Genomic DNA, 16,543 nt, shown 5'->3' on the forward strand with positions numbered 1-16,543 from the left:
AGCATAACAAGTTTGAAATTTTGTTTCAGTGCTCCTTTAACTAGTTGCTTTTGTGTTCAAACACAGTGCTCCATTTCTGCATTTGTAGAAACATGAGAGCACTCCTAATTTTGATTCATCTGACTTGTTTTGGCTGGTCTGTTTCATTAAAAAGTGGAAGGTAAAAATTACTGGGCATCGTCTACCAGCAATATACGTAGTGATAGTGTGGCACATACTTTAGTATTTGACCCTTGCTGTCCTCCTTGTGCAGAATGTTGGCCACAAGATGACCTGCCTCGAATTTATTGAGAATTTGGCTGAGCTGAACGAGGGTGAGAACTTCCCCAAGGAAGTGCTCAAGGCACTCTACCTGTCCATCAAGACGTCGCCACTTGAGTGGGCTGTGTACGGTGACCTTCGTAGATTTTTGCTTTTGATGCATTCCACAATTTAGTCGAGCAAGTGGTTGGTGAAGTACATGTATACAAGGTTTTGAAGAAGAATGGGTAGATACATGCCTCAGTTTCTGAAGGTTTTAAACCATTGCTCATTTGTGCATTCAGGAAGAGTTGTTCTGTGTGTTTAGTCAATATTGCTTGGTTTCTATCTTTGCCACCATGATCATTGCGCAATGAGCCTAGAAATTCACAGATTACTAGCAATCAGACTTTTTTAATGTCTAGTAGAACTTAGTCTTCTGACACCTCTCACTGTCTTGTTTACTTAGATGTTTGGCTATGCATAACTAAAGAAACCATCGAAATGAAATTGAATTAGTGCATAAAAGAATTGTGCATATAAAAAATTGAGTGTATTAAATATTTTTATGACTGCTTGGTTTGGAAAGGCTTTTAATCCTTATGTTTGCCAGGAAGGGGCATGGGGGTGGGGGGTGGGGGGTGGGGGGTGGGGAGTGCAACTTGTAAAATTTGACCTGGTAAAAATGAAGTGTGGATCGTGTATACTTGTATGTATGCTGTCTTTGTATGAAAAAGATATGCTTTTCTTTCTGTCTGCCTTTAAGAATTCACAGCTCTAGCTGACACTGAATTTGTGCATCACATAATGGTTGTTCTATTTCAGTGACGACTCTGAACAGGAAGTACCAGCACAAGATAATCACACAAATTCATCAGAAGCCAGGCCAACTGGATTTATTGGACACAATCCTTTCCTTGAAGTATGAGCACCTTTTACTGTCAGTTTATGCATGCCATTTTTGTTTGGCTAGATGCTGGCTGTGCATACTTTTTTCCCTCACATATGCATTCACATGTCCATGTGAAGTCACATGTACTTGCACATGCACATGTGACTTTACATGGATTTCTATGCAGTAGCCTTTATAAATGCATTAATTTTGTTGAGATGGATGCCATAATCATGTTTAAATTACAATATAATCAGGCATAAAGAAACATTATATCAAATTTTGTGATGATACAGAGTCATTCAAGACCAGGACAAGTTGTAGCAAACTTAGTTGGGATATGATATAGAAAGTATGTCTTTGTGGTTCACACAAGGTGATAAAAACGGTGTGTTGCTATAGGCAAACAGTGATGGGGCACGAAGGCATTATGCACTCCTTCCATGTTGGCTGACTACATCTCTTTTTATACAAGTAATGTAGCAGCAGAATCGTTGTCGTCATCCTCATTGTCATCGTCCTCATGCTCATCCTCATCATCATTATTATTTCTTGTATTCTGGGTTTAAAATGCCTCTGGCTTGTAAATAAAAGCTGTGTTGCATAGTCTACAGCTGCTGTGGTGATTTAAGTGCCAGAGCTGATATGTGATCACTTAAATGTTAATTTATTTGCAGATCACCACAGTGTCCTTTTTTATGCCATTTGTTGTCTCCACATCGCATTAGATTTTGTACTTGTTTTTTGTATCAAATAAATTGAATGAGCAAGTTCTTGTTTAATGCATGCATGATTTGTTGTCTGCTCGACCTCACAGAAAGATGCTGAAGGTGCATGTTTTAAAAGATGCAAGTCAGCAAAGAGGCTCAAATTTGTTGCTTACATGAAGAAACCAACTTCTGTGACAGCCAGACTGGGAGACGAAATGTGAACAATGAAGTTCGAACATTGATGTTTACAACAGCCTAGGACAAATGGTTTACAATCAGTAATGACATCCAGACAGTACCTGTTGTATGCATGCTTTGTTGCATCACAAACTTGGTTGAAACCACCAGACATTCACTTGCAACAAAATTTGTGCCCATTTTGAGGATGTTCTTGGGGTGACCTTGTGAGGCAAGAAGCCAAAAAATGTTTTAATGAATTGACTGGGGAGTAGATGGGGAACAAATGTATTTCATATTTCCGGATGGATATGCAACTAATTAAGCTAAATGTTGCATCATATGAATGTTAGCTGCTGGACACATCTTATGTCACATTAAGAAACTTGTGTTAAAACCTTACAGTTGTTGGTTGTTTGTTTCCCAGCGCAATAGCAAACTCTTTGTTCAAGACATGCTGTTAAGCACGAGAATTTAGGTTCGAATTATGGCTATGGTCACTATATTTTGATGGAAGAAAATTGCATATTCCTGCATGTTAAGAACTTGGTATATTTTAGAAAAGATTGGTTGAGCAAGTATGGGAACTGTGCTTTATTATTGTGTATCATGTTGTAAGTTATCCTTCGGTCTCGTGTAAGGGTGGTATGCAAACACTTTATTATTTGCGTAGATTGACTGTGGTGTTGCTGACATTATAAAGGTAACAGTACAGTTTGTGCTCACAAGGCCAGCAATCATTTTCTTTCCCTGTTCCAGGTTCCCAATCCAAATTGTGCCACCGAATACAAGAAGGGCTATGTAATGCGCAAGTGCTGTTTAGATCCAGGTGGAAAAAGGAGTAAGTTAAATAAATTGTTGCAAGTCCTTAACCACTTGGAAGCATTTAGTTGTTTATAAGCCACATAACAAGGGTACCGTATTTGCACAAATATAATACTTTTTCTTCCTTGGATTTAACAGCCTGATAAAGCACCTTTTAGTAACCAAGCTCCTATTAAGTAAACCCGCGTTAACTGGAGGCTCAAACCTTTTGAGATAAGCGATATTTCGAAATAAACAAAATCACGAAAATATAAGCACGCTGGCCGCACATAGAGCAGAATTGGTTTCCAGCAGAATGTACTGACACGGACATAAAGGGATGACGACACACGCTGGACTAGCAACTGATTGTTTATTATTGATTTCCCGCACTTTTATAGCACAAGACAACCCATGCTTCTTTGTTGCTTGTTTTTTTCTTTTGTCATGCATATTATCCGTCTCTTAGGGTGAAATAACGTCTTTGTGCACGTAGCTCTTTTCTTTTGCTATTAGTAGTATCGATGGTATGCTGATCCATAATTACCCACTTCTGTCAATGAACATCGCTTCTAAAATTTCGCGTGTGAGCTTGTCCTTAATTTTTCCTAAAACCTTGATTTCGTGAAATTGAACGGTGCACTGGTGCTGGCAATGATAAAAAGCGAGATGCACAGCAGAGATTCCTTCCAAAGATTCTGCATGCTCTCTTGTCCTGTCATTGATACACCTGCCTGTTTGGCCGATACATTGACGGCCACATGATAAAGATCACCCTGATCACCCCTGCCTTGCAAGTAGTGTGCTTCTTCTTGTGGTTTTTGTGCATTGCTTACTTTTCTGGCCATTATTGACTTGTGCACTCATTGAATATGCCTTGTTTGGTGCTGAACATACACCCATGATGCCTTCCTTTGTACACGGCCTAATCTGCAAGCTAAAGAAGATAGCCAGAAAGGAAGGCATCTCGGTAAGGAAGGCATCACAGCAAGCTCAGCTGCTGCCAGGCTAATAAGCTTTGCGGAAATGAGCTTTATCAACCTTTTGATGGCAGTGGGCACGAATCTGTGATAGCAAGAGCGCAGCTGAACAAAAAGGTGAATTAGGCTGATGGCTCAAATGGCTCTGTAGGAAAGTTTGTCTAGCAACCCTAGATGCAATGGCCTGGACCACTGCAATAAAGAACATTGTCACGGCTTCAATGCACAAACACACCTTTACCGTGCTTTCACATCTGGTCCCTCGGTGCATTAAATTGTGCTCCTCTCTTAGTATACGGGTCCTGGAAAATGCACAGGTGATCACATGCAGGCATGCATCATGTTCGTGAATCACTATTCTTAGCCTACAGATACAACTGCATCACACAATTATAGTTTGTGTTGTAACTTTAATATGTTACATTTTTATTTTCCTAGTCAAAATTCTTCCATTGTGTTGCACTCACTGTTCGTTATATTGCCTCTTTTTTGGTAAGATCTATTTGCTGTTTCTTTCAACGTTTCACAATCATGAATGAATTGCTTATATCATGAAGCATATATCATATATATCATATATCATTAGGCAAGCAGGCTATTTTTGTTCATAACTTTGAGGACTGCAATATTGACAATTTCAGCTCCTCTTGGAAAACGTGGATGGAAAATGTTCTGTGCAACGCTACGTGATCTTGTGCTCTATTTACATAAGGTGAGCATTCGATCCTACTTGTTTCACATTCAAGTAATCCTTGCTGTCCGGCTCTTCAAGGTGCATTGTAGGCAAACACTAAGTTCGTCTCACATTCTCTGTGCAGTCAAGCGAAAGTAGTGGGATGTGCAGTGGCAGCTGGAGTTGCTCAGGGAGATTTAGTTTTGTCATTTGACATCGCCTGCTGTACAGATGACTTGTAGTGTAGCTAACCGTGTAGATGTTTGAACATATGAATAAATCCTTCATTGCTTATTTTAATTATGACAAGAATGTAAACAATGACACAGTTCATTAAAGTTAAGAATTTAGTCCCTCACAAACATGATAGATTCGTCCTTCCATTTGAAATCTGGGTTAAATATTTTGTAGAAAAGGTAAGAAACACTAAACAGCAACTTAATAGTTCATTTCTGTAGAATCATCTATAATAAGCAAGAGATCATAGTCTCCACTTTGTGCCTCCATGGAGTATTACTTATGTGAAACTGTTCACTTTGTGTACCCATCCTGCTGCCATGGCAAGCCACCATCTCTTTTCCAATGCAATCTGTAAAGAGGCTTTTGCACTAAAGTGTATTGGCAAGCAAGTGCGTTGCAAGTCGATGAAGAAGGTTAAGGTCATGGGCAGGGTGCAGCCACTGAAAAGCCAGTTCAAAAGAGGCAACTGAGGTGTGACAAACAAAAGGGTGGGCGATATTGACTTGGGCATCCTGTGGAGAGTTGTGCACAACCTTTTCCACTATAGCAAGTACTTTGACAGCAAAGATGTGCTGCCTGACGTCTTCAAGGCAAAACTGCATTGAGAAAAGGATATGGGGGCCAAATTCACCATACACCAACGGGGTGTGCACCTCGTTGGATCTGTCAGTGTTGTTTGCAGTGTTGGTGCCTGGGATACCTTAGACGGCTTTAGGAATTCAAGAGACAGGACTGGCTATATTTTATATGGATCAGACACCACTTCAAGAGTTTGAGTTGGCAACACTGTTAGAGCACGCTAGGCACATTGTTGTGGGCTGTCAACTAGCCTTAAGAACTGCCTCCAGCCAGGTTTGAAACTGCCTGCAACACCAGCAGCAGACAACATGGCCATGGATTAAGATGGTGCAGAAGGTAACTGTGAAAGAACTGCTTTCCTCCATGTCGATATTTAAAGGAAAAAAAGCAGGTCCCTACATACTGGTCTTATACACGTCATAGTTATATTTAGGTTGAAGGTCATCTGTTTATCTGTCTTTGATCTATACCTTTTCTGAAAGGGCAGTACAGCCCTGCACATTTCAGTACTTATGTCTTCTTGCCTGTTGAGAGATTACTGCATAAGGGCAAATACTCAGCAGCACAATTCGACTTTGCCAGCCTTTGTAAGAGGCAGCTCAGTTTTCTGTGCAGGCCACAAATGAATAACATAAAGCATTTAGTTTCTGCATTGTTCACCTTTCACAAAGTATTTTACTTGGGCTTGAATGCCACTTGTTGTTTGTGAGAGCTTGAAATAATGACAAGGAACCAGTGTGACAAGTTCTGTTCATTATAAAGGTACTTGTGCTTGTTCATTTTTCTAACTACGTTGTAGACTTCAGCAGCCAGTTTCCAAGTGTTTTCTTAATGTTTTTTTTTCTCTCTGGCTTGTTATGCTCTGGGATGTTAATTTGATGTATTCCCACCTTCACAAGTATTTTTGCTTTAGCTTTTTTTTTGCATCCTCGTTTGTGATGCCAAGTGAACAATCTGTGGACATGTTTATTACTCATTTGAACAGACTAAGCCGTTTTCATAGCATGATTGAATTGTTCCAAGTGCAGAGCATGCATTTAATTAGAAAAGGACAGATCTTGAGGTGCATTGTTGAAGTGATATGCTTCACTTGTTTCGAGCCATTTTTGAAGACATCGTGCAGTCTATCTGCACTTCTCTTGTAATGGCTATTCATTTATTAGTACAGTTTTATCATCTGGCCACCCCAAGAAAGAACCAGACAGGGAAGAAGTATCCCCATCACCTTTTAAACATAGCAGAATGTCCTTCTTTTGAATACGCTTAGACTAAAGCACCAATTTAAATTAAATGTTTGTGCATCTACCACGATTTCACTTTAATCTGAGTGGCATGCAATCTGTTTCAGATGCCAATGCTCAAATTACGTGTGCCCCCTTGCGCAAGCCTGGAATTCAACCGATTCACAAAAACAGCCCGCACAAACAAATTTATTATTTTACAAATATTTGTAAGACACTGTTTTGAGAATGTAGTATATTACTTTTGATTACGAATTCATTTGCTCTGAGAAAATACTCAAGTCTGCACAGTCTTATGCCATAGTTCATTGTACGTCATGCAAACAAGGGTCATAAAGCAAGTCTGGCATTTGGCTGCTGTCATCGCTGCTGAAAAATCAATACTCCCTTGCTTTCTGCTTGAATGATTAAACACGCTATCTGTCCCAATATGCTGTATTGTGCATATCAAGAACTGTCTCAAGTTTGTGAAAATACTTGTGCAATTGGCCTTGCATCTAAGGCACAGCTCCATTTCTTTTGCCTTCATAGTGAATATTGAATTTGTATAAGTTCCCAAAATGCCAGTATCCTATCTTGTTTTTCGCTCAGTTCTAATCACCACTCTGTCCACTTCAATTACCAGTTTTTTAAATGTAGAGGTATAAGATAACATTGTTATTGTTATGAATGTTTTTATGTGTCTTTAATTAAGTAATCTGTAAATACTGTGTGAATAATTTTTAAATATACTAATAGTGCACATTCTTGCATTGAACTTCATATATATTTCTCAGTTTTGTGTTAGTGTCAGACATATAATTGTACTTCCTTCCATTACAGGACGAGCAAGGGTTTAGGAAAAACCAGTTATACGAAAGCTTGCACAATTCCATCAGAATTCACCACTCTTTGTCAGCAAAGGCAACAGACTACACGAAGAAACAGCATGTCTTCAGGTTACAAACGGCAGATCAAGCAGAGTACCTCTTTCAAACTGGGTGAGTCACTTTACAGCCATCTTGCTTCGTAATGTAGAGGATGGGAAAGAAAGCTGCAGAAATCCTCCCATGGAGGGGAAGGTGATAGCTTTTCTTGATGACTTCTTTTGTTGTGCACTAAGCTATAGCTCTCGGATATTAATCTGTACTGAATGCTGTTTTTTTGCTACAGCACCAAGAATGAAGATGGTGTCCAGCACTTTGTATTGTTTTTCTGTCCGTTCCTTGCACATGTCATGGGCAGTTTTCTCCTTTGTTACCTTCCATCTTTGTGCAACTGTGCTCTCCTCTGCTTCCTGGTTGTTATTGCTGAATAACCATCCAAGTTTACACTTTAATTGTTAGTGAACCTTTTTATTTTCACAAAAGTTTGATAAGGTAGGACTCATACGATCATACTCTTAAAGTGCACAAGGCACAGTTACCAATCTTCCATGTCATCATCATCATCATCAGCCTGGTTACGCCCACTGCAGGGCAAAGTCCTCTCCCATACTTCTCCAACAACCCCGGTCATTTACTAATTGTGGCCATGTCATCCCTGCAAACTTCTTAATCTCATCTGCCCAACCAACTTTCTGCCGCCCCCTGCTACGCTTCCCTTCCCTTGGAATTCAGTCCATAACCGTTAATGATCATCGATTATCTTCCCTCCTCATTACATGTCCTGCCCATGCCCATTTCTTTTTCTTGATTTCAACTAAGATGTCATTAACTCTTGTTTGTTCCCTCACCCAATCTGCTCTTTTCTTATCCCTTAACGTTAACCCATCATTCTTCTTTCCATAGCTCTTTCCGTCATCCTCAATTTAAGTAGAACCCTTTTCGTAAACCTCCAGGTTTCTGCCCCGTAGGTGAGTACTGGTAAGACAGAGCTGTTATACACTTTTCTCTTGAGGGATCATGGCAACCTGCTGTTCATGATCTGAGAATGCCTGCCAAACGCACCCCACCCCATTCTTATTCTTCTGATTATTTCAGTCTCATGATCCGGATCTGCGGTCACTACCTGTCCTAAGTAGATGTATTCCCTTACCACTTCCAGTGCCTCGCTACCTATTGTAAATTGCTGTTCTCTTCCGAGACTGTTAAACATTACTTTAGTTTTCTGCAGATTAATTTTTAGACCCACTCTTCTGTTTTGCTTCTCCAGGTCAGTGAGCATGCATTGCTATTGGTGCCCTGAGTTACTAAGCAAGGCAATATCATCAGCGAATTGCAAGTTACTAAGGTATTCTCCATTAACTTTTATCCCCAATTCTTCCCAATCCAGGTCTCAGAATACCTCCTGTAAACACGCTGTGAATAGCATTGGAGGGATCGTATCTCCCTGCCTGACGCCTTTCTTTATTGGGATTTTGTTGCTTTCTTTATGGAGGACTACGGTGGCTGTGGAGCCGCTATAGATATCTTTCAGTATTTTTACATACGGCTCGTCTACACCCTGATTCTCTAATGCATCCACGACTGCTGAGGTTTCGACAGAATCAAACGCTTTCTCGTAATCAATGAAAGCAATATATAAGGGTTGGTTATATTCCGCACATTTCTCTATCACCTGATTGATAGTGTGAATATGGTCTATTGTTGAGTAGCCTTTACAGAATCCTGCCTGGTCCTTTGCTTGACTGAAGTCTAAGGTGTTCCTGATTCTATTTGCGATTGCCTTAGCAAATAGTTTGTAGGCAACTGATAGTAAGCTGATCGGTCAATAATTTTTCGAGTCTTTGGCGTCCCCTTTCTTATGGATTAGGATTATGTTAGCGTTCTTCCAAGATTCCGGTACGCTCGAGGTCATGAGGCATTGCGTATACAGGGTGGCCAGTTTCTCTAGAACAATCTGCCCACCATCCTTCAACAAATCTGTTGTTACCTGATCCTCCCCAGCTGCCTTCCCCCTTTACATAGCTCCCAAGGCTTTCTTTACTTCTTCCGGCATTACCTGTGGGATTTCGAATTCCTCTAGGCTATTCTCTCTTCCATTATCGTCGTGGGTGCCATTGGTACTGTATAAGTCTCTATAGAACTCCTCAGCCACTTGAACTATCTCATCCATGTTAGTAATGATATTGCCGACTTTGTCTCTTAACGCATACATCTGATTCTTGCCAATTCCTAGTTTCTTCTTCACTGCTTTTAGGCTTCCTCCGTTCCTGAGAGCATGTTCAATTCTATCCATATTATACTTCCTTATGTCAGCTGTCTTACGCTTGTTGATTAACGTCGAAAGTTCTGCCAGTTCTATTCTAGCTGTAGGGTTAGTGGCTTTCATACATTGGCGTTTCTTGATCATATCTTTCGTCTCCTGCGATAGCTTACTGGTATCCTATCTAACGGAGTTACCACCGACTTCTATTGCACACTCTTTAATGATGCCCACAAGATTGACGTTCATTGCTTCAACACTAAGGTCCTCTTCCTGAGTTAAGGCCGAATACCTGTTCTGTAGCTTCATCTGGAATTCCTCTATTTTCCCTCTTACCGCTAACTCATTGATCGGCTTCTTATGTACGAGTTTCTTCCGTTCCCTCCTCAGGTCTCGGCTAATTCGAGTTCTTACCATCCTATGGTCACTGCAGCGCACCTTGCTGAGCACGTCCACATCTTGTCTGATGCCAGGGTTAGCGCAGAGTATGAGGTCTATTTCATTTCTAGTCTTGCCGTTCGGGCTCCTCCACGTCCACTATCGGCTATCCCGCTTGCAGAAGAAGGTATTCATTATCCGCATATTATTCTGTTCCGCAAACTCTACTAATAACTCTCCCCTGCTATTCCTAGTACCTATGCCATATTCCCCCACTGCGTTGTCTCCAGCCTGCTTCTTGCCTACCTTGGCATTGAAGTCGCCCATCAGTATAGTGTATTTTGTTTTCACTCTACCTATCGCAGATTTCATGTCTTCATAGAAGCTTTCGACTTCCTGGTCATCATGACTGGATGTAGGGGCGTAGACCTTTACAACCTTCATTTTGTACCTCTTATTAAGTTTCACGACAAGACCTGCCACCCTCTCGTTAATGCTGTAGAATTCCTTTATGTTACCAGCTATATTCTTATTAATCAGGAATCCAACTCCTAGTTCTCGTAACTCCGCTAAGCCCCGGTAGCACAGGACGTGCCCGCTTTTTAGCACTGTATATGCTTCTTTTGGCCTCCTAACTTCACTGAGCCCTATTATATCCCATTTACTGCCCTCTAATTCCTCCAATAGCACTGCTAGACTCGCCTCACTAGATAACGTTCTGGCATTAAATGTTGCCAGGTTCATATTCCAATGGCGGCCTGTCCGGAGCCAGGGATTCTTAGCACCCTCGGCTGCGTCGCAGGTCTGACCGCCACCGTGGTCAGTTGCATTGCAACTGCTGGGGACTGAGGGCCGGGGTTTGATTTTTGTGTTCACATAAGAGGTTGTGGCCGAGTACTGCACCAGGGTGGCCAATCCTGCTCTGGTGAGGGAGTGCGTTACCGGTTCTGGTCACTGGGATCAGGCCACACTCCAGGCCTGTTTATGCACTTTTATCAACACGCGAATTTTTTTTTCTATTTTTTTTTTAATGCGCGGCCCCGGGATTTGAACCACGGACCTCTTGCACGGATCTTTCGTGTATGATGTACGAAAACCGGACGCTTCCACTGCAAAAAATTGTCAGTGCTATGGCTGGGTTTTCTAAGGCAATGCCTTCCATAGAATCAGATTTCAGATTCCAGAGGCACAAAAGAATGCTCTTTTATACCCTTCTCATTGCGTTGAGGTCATGGATTGATAGACATGCCTCACCGTTGACTTTTCTTAGACAGGCTGTTACGTCTAGGACTTGCTAGAAAATCTGTTTGGTTCCTATAGTATCAATAGTAGTAGCATTACAAGTGACATTAGAAAGCTTATGAGGCATGGAATTAATGAATAAATGAAGTTTATTTCAGCTGCTAGAGTCGTATAGCTGTAATTACGCACATGTAGGAAGGAAGAAAGTACCATGCAGCCTGGCAATGACCACCATTCTACTAACGGACAGTGGGTGTTTGAAGGATGCACAGGTAACTATCAAACAGTGCTTCTGTGAGTGGAGCAACATAACTCGCTGACTCTAGTGGTTTGTTCAGGTTGCGTTTTGCAAGTGAATTCTTTAGTGAGGCACATGTAGAAATGATGACTTGCAAAATAGTGTGCACCCTCTTCTATGCCGCTGCACTAGAAAATCTGGTCGGAAAACAATGTATATCGTATAAGACATATGGCCCCGAGGAGGTTGATGGAGTACTTCTTGCCGTTGTCGTAGCAAAGGAGCATGCGCTTGAGCAGGTGGTGGTGGTAAATCTTCCTCGTATGGTGAATGACGCCATGGTCCATTGGCTGCGAGATCAACGTCGTGTTCGGAAGAAATACCATCCTGATAGCTTTCAGGTGTGGGATGTCACCATGTGCCAGGCAATTATCAACAACGAAGGGTACATTCCTGCCTGTGGCCGCGAACTTGCGGTCAAGCTGCCGAACGTGATCTTCAAATATTGCGCCTGTGCCCCAGGCTTTCTTGTTGTGCCGGTAGATAAGCTCAGTCCTTGGCGGCAGCCGTGCATTTTTAAAGCAGCAGCAGCTTGTGTTTACCACACATGTTCGCGCCGAACAGAATGGTAATTCTTTCCTTGCCCTGCTTTCGACGCTTGACCGTGGTGTCCTTTGCTGCAAACGTTTTTGTGGGCAGCATCTTGTAAAAAAGGGCTGGCTCATCAAGGTTGTACACATCGTCTGCACCGTACTCGCTAAGCAACGGAGCCAATGTGTGCTTCTTCCAGTCGTCGACGACGCTGTTGCCACAGACGGCTAGGAAGGTCAAATTATTGCGCTCTTTAAAACGGCTGAACCATCCATTGCTACACTTGAATTCTTCGTGCCCAAGTTGTAGAGCTAAGTCGATGGCCTTCTCCTGCAGTATCGTTCCATTGACGGGAAGGTGGGCTGCGTTTGCTTTCTGCAGCCAGCGAAGTAAAGCTGATTCCACATCTTGGTACGTGGAAGCCCGTACTCGCGAGCGCTTCGAAGAATGTCTTGCTGTAGGCCTCCATACCTTCGACTTGTTCTTCAATATTGTGGACAATGTCCAGAGGGCACGTGTTCTTACCCGCTTCTTGGATCATGCAGAACTTCTTCCGCAGCGTTAAAGTCTTATACTTTGGTATCTTTGCTCACTGGCACTTGTGCACAGTTCAGAAAAAAAAAGAACACCATGCTAGCTGCAACACCCCTAACCACCGCACACAAAGAAATGGCGCAGACCGGCGTTGCGCACACACATGTTGCCGCAGGCGCGGAGAGAGAATGGGCGAACGGCAGCCAGTGGTAGTGGCACGGAACACGCGCTGATGCTGCGACCGCTGCAGCTGCATGGAGCGTGCAGTGGGGAACGAGAGCATGTGACAAAAGCCGGTATGTCCGCTGCATTGAAGGGAAGCACGTCTTCTCCTCTGCAGGCACACATTTCGGCGGTGCGCAGGGTGTACCGTGGACTGATTTTTGTGCTAGCAGTACTACGGGTCGGGTGCTTTGTCTATAAACAATCACGATTGATATGTGGCGTCGCCTTGTGGCTCCAAATGGCCGTCACTTCGTCTGGTTTGCGGTGAAATGGGGATCGGGAATTGCCACATAGCACTCCAAATCTTCGAATTAACCAGGTTGGTCTAGGCCGCCGGTTTCAATTATATGGTCAAATTTACTTTGGAATATACGGGATTGCAGAAAACCTTCAAATTATCCAAGATTTCGAATTAACAAGGTTTTACTGTACTTCATTTTTCGGAGAAATGTCATGAGTGCAGACTATAGATGGTGAAATTGCAGCCCACAGACTTTTCACAGACAGCAGTCCCTGCTGATAGTGACGTCAAAAAATGCTGGTCATTAAATGTTTCCTGCTCTCATAGCATCTGGCACTTCCAAGTAATTCACTACAACGATGTGGAAGTGGGTGACGCCCCTTCTGTCTCCGACACTGTGCATACCGTCCTGAAGGCATTTACAGAGAAGTGGGGCCTGATGGAGAAACTGCATGGCTCGTAGCCTTGCAGAGTTTGAGGATGCCGTCGTCATTGCAAGACCGCCATGATGCCAAGTGAAAATTAGATTTTTTGAGGCCTGCTCACAAATAAAAGATGTCTTCGTGTGTGTTTGAATGAGACTTAATATGTTGTCCCTTTCTCACCAGTAAGTTTATAGCCACTCATCTGCCATTGCTGGTTAATTAGTACATCGCTTAGTGCATACATTGTGAGAGTACCGGACCGGCGCCAGGTGGCGTAGAGTCACAGGCATGAGATGGTAGGCAATTGTGTAGAGTAGCAGGCACGGGATGGCAGGCAATGGTGTGTCGGCATGCGGGGAGTGCACAACAACAAACTGAGTGAGTTAAGTAATTGGCGGAGCAAGCCACGTGCGGTGCGGTGGGACGGAACGGAGACCGTGTGTGTGTGTGTGCACCAAGGATTTCCCGAAATAAAGAACGTACTCGACAAGTGGGGACTTGTCTGACCGGACCTAACATGGAGGACCATGAATCGTCTAGTGCCACCTAGCCAGTTGCGCAGCCTCTCCTGCCTTCTTCAATCATCCAAGGACTGTTGGCTTCGTCCTCTGGGACCACAATGGAAAGGGAGAGACTCGTGGGTGATACAGCTCAAGTTCTGTGCACCACGCCGCTCAACAACATGGTTAGGCCTGACAAGACAGCCGGCATGGCTAGGCCCGACAAAACAACCAGCGCGGGGCCAGTGCTCAACATCAAAAGTGCGCCCATCCCACTGCTGAAATTTAGTGACTACCAAGACCGACACCAACGCAAGACTTCCTGGAGAAGTACTCAGAGTACTGCGATATTGCGGGGATCCCCCCTGCCTGCCATTTGCGATTGCTTCCAGCAGCGTTGGAGGGGTCAGCCAAACAATGGTGGCGCTTCTCAAGTGCGTACCCCGACTCCCCGACTGGCAGTCCTTCACATCTGAATTTACGGCGGAGTTTACCACCATTGACTACAAGTTTAAACTAAAACCAGAGCTAGAGCAGTGCACTCAGCTTCTGGCAGAAAACCTCAAGCAGTTCATTCACGTCATTGCCGAATACTATGACCGTATAGCGGAGCCTGTTTCAGATGCCATAAAGGTGGAATGCGTGCAGAGACAAATACATACGATATTCAAAGACCTAAAAGCCAATATGAGCTTTGTAAATCTGCAAGAAATGGCGAAGGCGGCCGGCCCTGTCATGGAACGTGCTTAGCATTGCCTGCGCTAGGCGCCACCGACACCACCACGTATTGCACAACCAGCAGCTGATTTGGCCTTCATCTATTCATCTCCACACACCACTGCAACGCCCAACCAAACGCCCAGCAATGCGAGTGGCAGCTGCAGCCTGCAGCAGTTTCAGCTTCTGAGTGTCCGCAGTCAACAATGCTTCACGCTTGAGTCTCAGAGTGGAACCCCTCACCTGTGCCGTTCGCTCGCGCGCTGAACACATGGGACAATTACAGTTCGGCACGACAACAACTTGGGAGAGCACCTCAGAACTTCAGGTTTCAAGCGACGCAAAGTACCCCGCAATTCAAGCCGCCAAACCGCAGTCACACGTGCCGGCGGTGTGGCGGTTTTGGCCACATTGCACGTCAATGCACTACTGCTACACCACGTAGCCAACCCCGCTGCTTTCACTGCAATTCCTCTTCTCCGGCTGATGGCTACGCGACGTCCCTGCAAGTGCTCGTGACAGCCGGAAATAAAGAACCACTGCTTGAACTGTTCAATTAGTACCAGTGTCCTTTATGCACTCATGGACACTGGGGCAAGCGTGAGCTAAATAGGTAGCCATGCCATCGCGGCGGCCAAGTGCGCGGGAGCCACCTTCAAGGAAGAAGCACGAACACTGAGGCTTGCTCAGGGCTGGTCACAAACTGCACAATCTGTTTGCTGTCGTATTCGTTGGCAAGGTGAGTCCAGGAAGCAGCGTGTTGTCCTTGGGTAGGATTTTATTGAGCTGGCAGGTATTTCTCTCCACATGGGCCTTGGCGATTGGCACTCTGACCCATACGGGCTCGACAAATTTAAACAGACACCGATGCGGCCATGTGCGTTGGATGCTGGGCACCGACCCTTCAGTCTGTTAGACAGCGTTGCAATGCGATAAGCAAGATGAAGAGCCTGATTAAAATGTCGCCAGCCCTCTACAGGCATTTTTTGCAGATGTGTAGGATGTATGCCACAATACCACTGAGAGTGGCGAGTGTAGTCTAGAGAACCTTCAGGAGGAGCAGAAGCAGAAACTTAATAACATCCTTGCAGACCATAACCATATTTTTACCACTCTACCAGGTTGCACGTCCCTGTTGGTTCACAAAATAGACAGAGGCAACCCACCAGTTAGATGCAGGCTGCATCCGGTTAATAGCCAAAAGAGAGAAATTCTTGATGGGTGTATCCAAGATTTGCTGGACCAAGACCTCATTGAGCCCTGGTCCATTTCCTGGGCCAGTGCCCTTGTATTAGTAAAGAAGAAAACTGGAGGATATCACCTTGCGGTCGACTACAGACCCTTAAATGCAATCACAACTGCGTCAGTATATCCCATGTCCCGCACAGACTGGGTACTGGTTCAGCTCGGCCGCGCTAGGTAGTTCACAAGCCTCGACCTTGCTCAGGGCTTCTTTCAAGTGTCGGTTGTTCCCAAAGATGTACCGAAGACTGCATTCCTGTGCCATAGAGGAGTGTTTCAATTTAAGTGAATGCCATTTGGGCTAGCAGGTGGGCCAGCAACATTTCAGTCTCTCAGGGACAAAGTGTTAGAAGGCATAAAACACAACTACTGCATGGCATTTCTTGAAAATGTGGTCATTTATTCAGAAACTTTTGAGGACCACCTACAACATGTCAATGAGGTACTGCGAAGAATTGGCTCTGCAGGTCTGGCAATCAATCCCAGTAAAGCTACATGCTGTGAACAAACATTAAAGTTCCTTGGACATGTAATCTCTCCAGGCAAAT

The 16,543-nt window shown here is 43.8% G+C and overlaps 1 protein-coding gene across 5 annotated transcripts in view; it reads left to right on the top strand.

Annotated features, from left to right (window-relative positions):
- LOC135906173 (PH and SEC7 domain-containing protein-like) overlaps positions 1 to 16,543 on the top strand; it is a 380,272-nt gene that overhangs the window by 344,899 nt on the left and 18,830 nt on the right. For all 5 annotated transcript variants that reach the window (XM_065437428.2, XM_065437431.2, XM_065437433.2 and 2 more), the window contains 5 exons: positions 254 to 387; positions 1,066 to 1,162; positions 2,779 to 2,860; positions 4,445 to 4,515; positions 7,359 to 7,516. In XM_065437428.2, the coding sequence (XP_065293500.1) occupies positions 254 to 387; positions 1,066 to 1,162; positions 2,779 to 2,860; positions 4,445 to 4,515; positions 7,359 to 7,516 (542 nt within the window). The remainder of the gene's footprint in view (positions 1 to 253; positions 388 to 1,065; positions 1,163 to 2,778; positions 2,861 to 4,444; positions 4,516 to 7,358; positions 7,517 to 16,543) is intronic.

Source organism: Dermacentor albipictus, chromosome 1, assembly GCF_038994185.2.
Source record: "Dermacentor albipictus isolate Rhodes 1998 colony chromosome 1, USDA_Dalb.pri_finalv2, whole genome shotgun sequence".
NCBI classification, from domain to species: domain Eukaryota; kingdom Metazoa; phylum Arthropoda; class Arachnida; order Ixodida; family Ixodidae; genus Dermacentor; species Dermacentor albipictus.